This window comes from Camelina sativa, chromosome 17 (assembly GCF_000633955.1).
Source record: "Camelina sativa cultivar DH55 chromosome 17, Cs, whole genome shotgun sequence".
NCBI classification, from domain to species: domain Eukaryota; kingdom Viridiplantae; phylum Streptophyta; class Magnoliopsida; order Brassicales; family Brassicaceae; genus Camelina; species Camelina sativa.
In genome coordinates, this window is record NC_025701.1 from 19262053 (window position 1) to 19265071 (window position 3019).

At 41.6% G+C, this 3019-nt stretch overlaps 1 protein-coding gene across 1 annotated transcript in view; it reads right to left on the bottom strand.

The window, feature by feature from the left end:
- LOC104759631 (transcription initiation factor TFIID subunit 1-like) overlaps positions 1 to 3019 on the bottom strand; it is an 11999-nt gene that overhangs the window by 1820 nt on the left and 7160 nt on the right. Inside the window, exons 14-22 of the mRNA XM_019238955.1 lie at positions 2864 to 3006; positions 2698 to 2751; positions 2145 to 2351; positions 1549 to 2032; positions 1269 to 1468; positions 1037 to 1141; positions 884 to 940; positions 576 to 801; positions 42 to 509 (exon numbers count right to left, since the gene is read on the bottom strand). Coding sequence (XP_019094500.1) covers positions 42 to 509; positions 576 to 801; positions 884 to 940; positions 1037 to 1141; positions 1269 to 1468; positions 1549 to 2032; positions 2145 to 2351; positions 2698 to 2751; positions 2864 to 3006 — 1944 coding nt within the window. The remainder of the gene's footprint in view (positions 1 to 41; positions 510 to 575; positions 802 to 883; positions 941 to 1036; positions 1142 to 1268; positions 1469 to 1548; positions 2033 to 2144; positions 2352 to 2697; positions 2752 to 2863; positions 3007 to 3019) is intronic.

Below are 3019 nucleotides of genomic sequence, written 5' to 3' on the forward strand. Positions count from 1 at the left end.
GGAGTTCTCTGCCAATCTGAAGCTCTGCTGCTTCTGAAAACCTGCCAGTTCTGCCATTCTTTTTGTTTTACGGGATTCAAACCGTGGACTCTCCTCAAGACTACTCATGTCATGATCATTTATCTCCTTCGAACGTTTTATAACAAGTTTCTTCTGAGGTTGTTCTCTTTCTGTTGGCGGTCGTATCACGAGATGAGGCCTGCGTGATTCAGCTTGATCTGTTTCCATGCTTAATGATGGCCTCGGAATAGAAATTGTGTGCCTGCTTGAGGCTGCCTGATTTCTCTCTGTACTAGACAAAGGTTGTCCAGAAACAGAAGGCTTGTGTGGTTCGCTCTCCCCTCTCTCTCTACTAAATGTAGGCATCAATGGATAGGGAGGTCTATCAGATTCAACCTTTGATTCTTTAGGTTTTGCTTTACTTGAAATCTTCAGTTTGCTGATCTTAGATGTAGACTTAGTCCCAGTGTCTATGTCAGACACCACTGCTTGCTCAGAACTTCCGGGAGCTTCAGAAACAGGTTTATCTGACAGCTCCCCAGTGGGGATACCATATCTAAACTTCATAGGAAGACCCCCAGTTTTGGCAGTTAAATTATCTCCCTTTGGAACTTCATCAGAAGTTTTTTTTGTACTTTTTGATGCAGCCTTGCTGTTCTTAATAGGTTTTAGCTTTGGCTGACCTGATAGTTCTGAAGTACTTGGCTTTCCCGCAGACTTCTCCATATCTGTGCCTTCAGGTTGTGATTCTGTATTTTCTCTGTATCTTGGGCAGTGTTTATTGGTTCTCATGTGCCCATGCTAGGGAATGAAGATAATATCAGATGCTTTTATTCTAAGAAGCAAGTTTAGATAAAAAAACCTAGTCAATAAGTAATTATACCTGACCACAGGCTCCACAAACAAAGTTCTCTCTCGCTGATTTCTTTTCCTTGAATACCTGGTTTAGACCGAGAGAACGGAGAACACCTCAGAATGACCATAAAAGTATTAGAATAAGCTAAAGTTTATTCATGTTGGACTGATTTGATTGCACCTTTAGGTTTTCGTTCAGTATTTTGACCTTCCTCAGCTGGCCCAAAGAATTGATGTTCTCTTTCACCTGTTTACTTTTGGGGGTCTTTATAATTGGGCTATCAACCTGCCAATGAAGGGGAATACAAGATACGAGTTGGTCAACAGATGTAAGACATCATGGTTTGACACAGTAAATGGAGAAGACAAGAGCAAAGGTTTAGAAAAATAAAAAAATTCAAACTTGTACTTACATTTCTGATGTCTTTCACGGTGCTCTCATTTACAAAGAAAGATGCATCAGGTTGGATGGCAATAGGTTTCTTCTCAATGGCATTGGCCTTTCGTAACGGTTCACCAATCTGAAAAGCTATATTGGGTCGTGGAGGAGAAAAGGATCCCATACCCTCTCCCACACCTTTCATCTTCTTCTTTTTCTTCTTCTGATCCTCATCTAAATAAGCATCACCAATCAGTGTCATTGACAAAATAACCTTTAGCTAACAGCACAAATGCTTAGTTGAAAGCAAGTACCTTGCATCAGCAATCGGCATAACTCTGCATATTCAGTAGCTTCATCTTCAATTTCTTCATCTGTCTCAACTTGAGATGGCCGCCGTCTCATCTTGAGACCCTTAACTCCGTCCAACTTGTCATTCTTAGACATATTAGATTCTTCCCCCTCCCCACCTTCCTCAGCATCAAGTAGATTTTCCAGATCTCCAGCAAAGGAGTCCAAGTCACTGTTCGCCTCATTTTCACTTTCATTCTCATCACCATCAAAAGCTGAAAGGGACAAAAGCTGCCTGTCCCAAATCTCCTGACACTTTTCTCGGGCCTGCTGTTGCATCTGCAGAAAAGACATTCTCTGGCCACGAGCATACTTGCCTATGGTTGTAGGGTCAACCTTAACACCGGATGCAGCCTGCTCACTTGATAGTTTCCGTATCATAGCTATACGGTGCCATCGAGTTTGCTTGATAATTATCTCATCGGGGACATTAAACTTCAGAAGTACCTATAAATGTAAAGCCAAACCATAACTTAATTTAAATTTTTGATCGCTTTACTTTAGTAATAGTCTAGAAGAAATGACTAGGTTTCTAGACATCTAAAACAAAAAAGTCTACCTCTCGAGCTGCTTCCATGCTTAATCTGCGAAGATCAGCATCTGTACCAGTGACAGTTGGGGCTCCACGACCGGCTGCTGCCTTTTTCTTCATATGCCCGGCTGCAGCTGGTGCTTTTGGTGCAGCTCTGACATAGCTGAATCCTAGACCCCGTCCCGAGGGATCACCAACCCCTGTAATTTCCAAACGCTCTATATTTGCTCTGTCCTACTCAAACCCACAAATGAAAATCAGACATGTGAGTATCGAACCAACCAAGCAACGAAAGCATGAGCGATGACTGATCAAAAGTATCAAATCAACTCTACTGACGAGATTCAGAAAGGCTGTTAGCAAAACTAGAGAAGATAGAGCTGAAATAGATTCTAATCTTGTTTGTAAAGAACTAATAATGTATCACCCCGGCGTGTCTATAAAACAGAACGAAGAACAAACACGCCTTTTACGGATTATAGCTGGTTAGGGATAACTAACTCCTAAGTTTTAATAACATCACTTACAGATAGAAACTCACTGGTTAGGTAACTCCCAAATATGGATAAATGATACTCACCTGATTCGTACAAGCAACAAAATTACTGCTTAGATTCCATGGAGNCAGAAGTACCTATAAATGTAAAGCCAAACCATAACTTAATTTAAATTTTTGATCGCTTTACTTTAGTAATAGTCTAGAAGAAATGACTAGGTTTCTAGACATCTAAAACAAAAAAGTCTACCTCTCGAGCTGCTTCCATGCTTAATCTGCGAAGATCAGCATCTGTACCAGTGACAGTTGGGGCTCCACGACCGGCTGCTGCCTTTTTCTTCATATGCCCGGCTGCAGCTGGTGCTTTTGGTGCAGCTCTGACATAGCTGAATCCTAGACCCCGTCC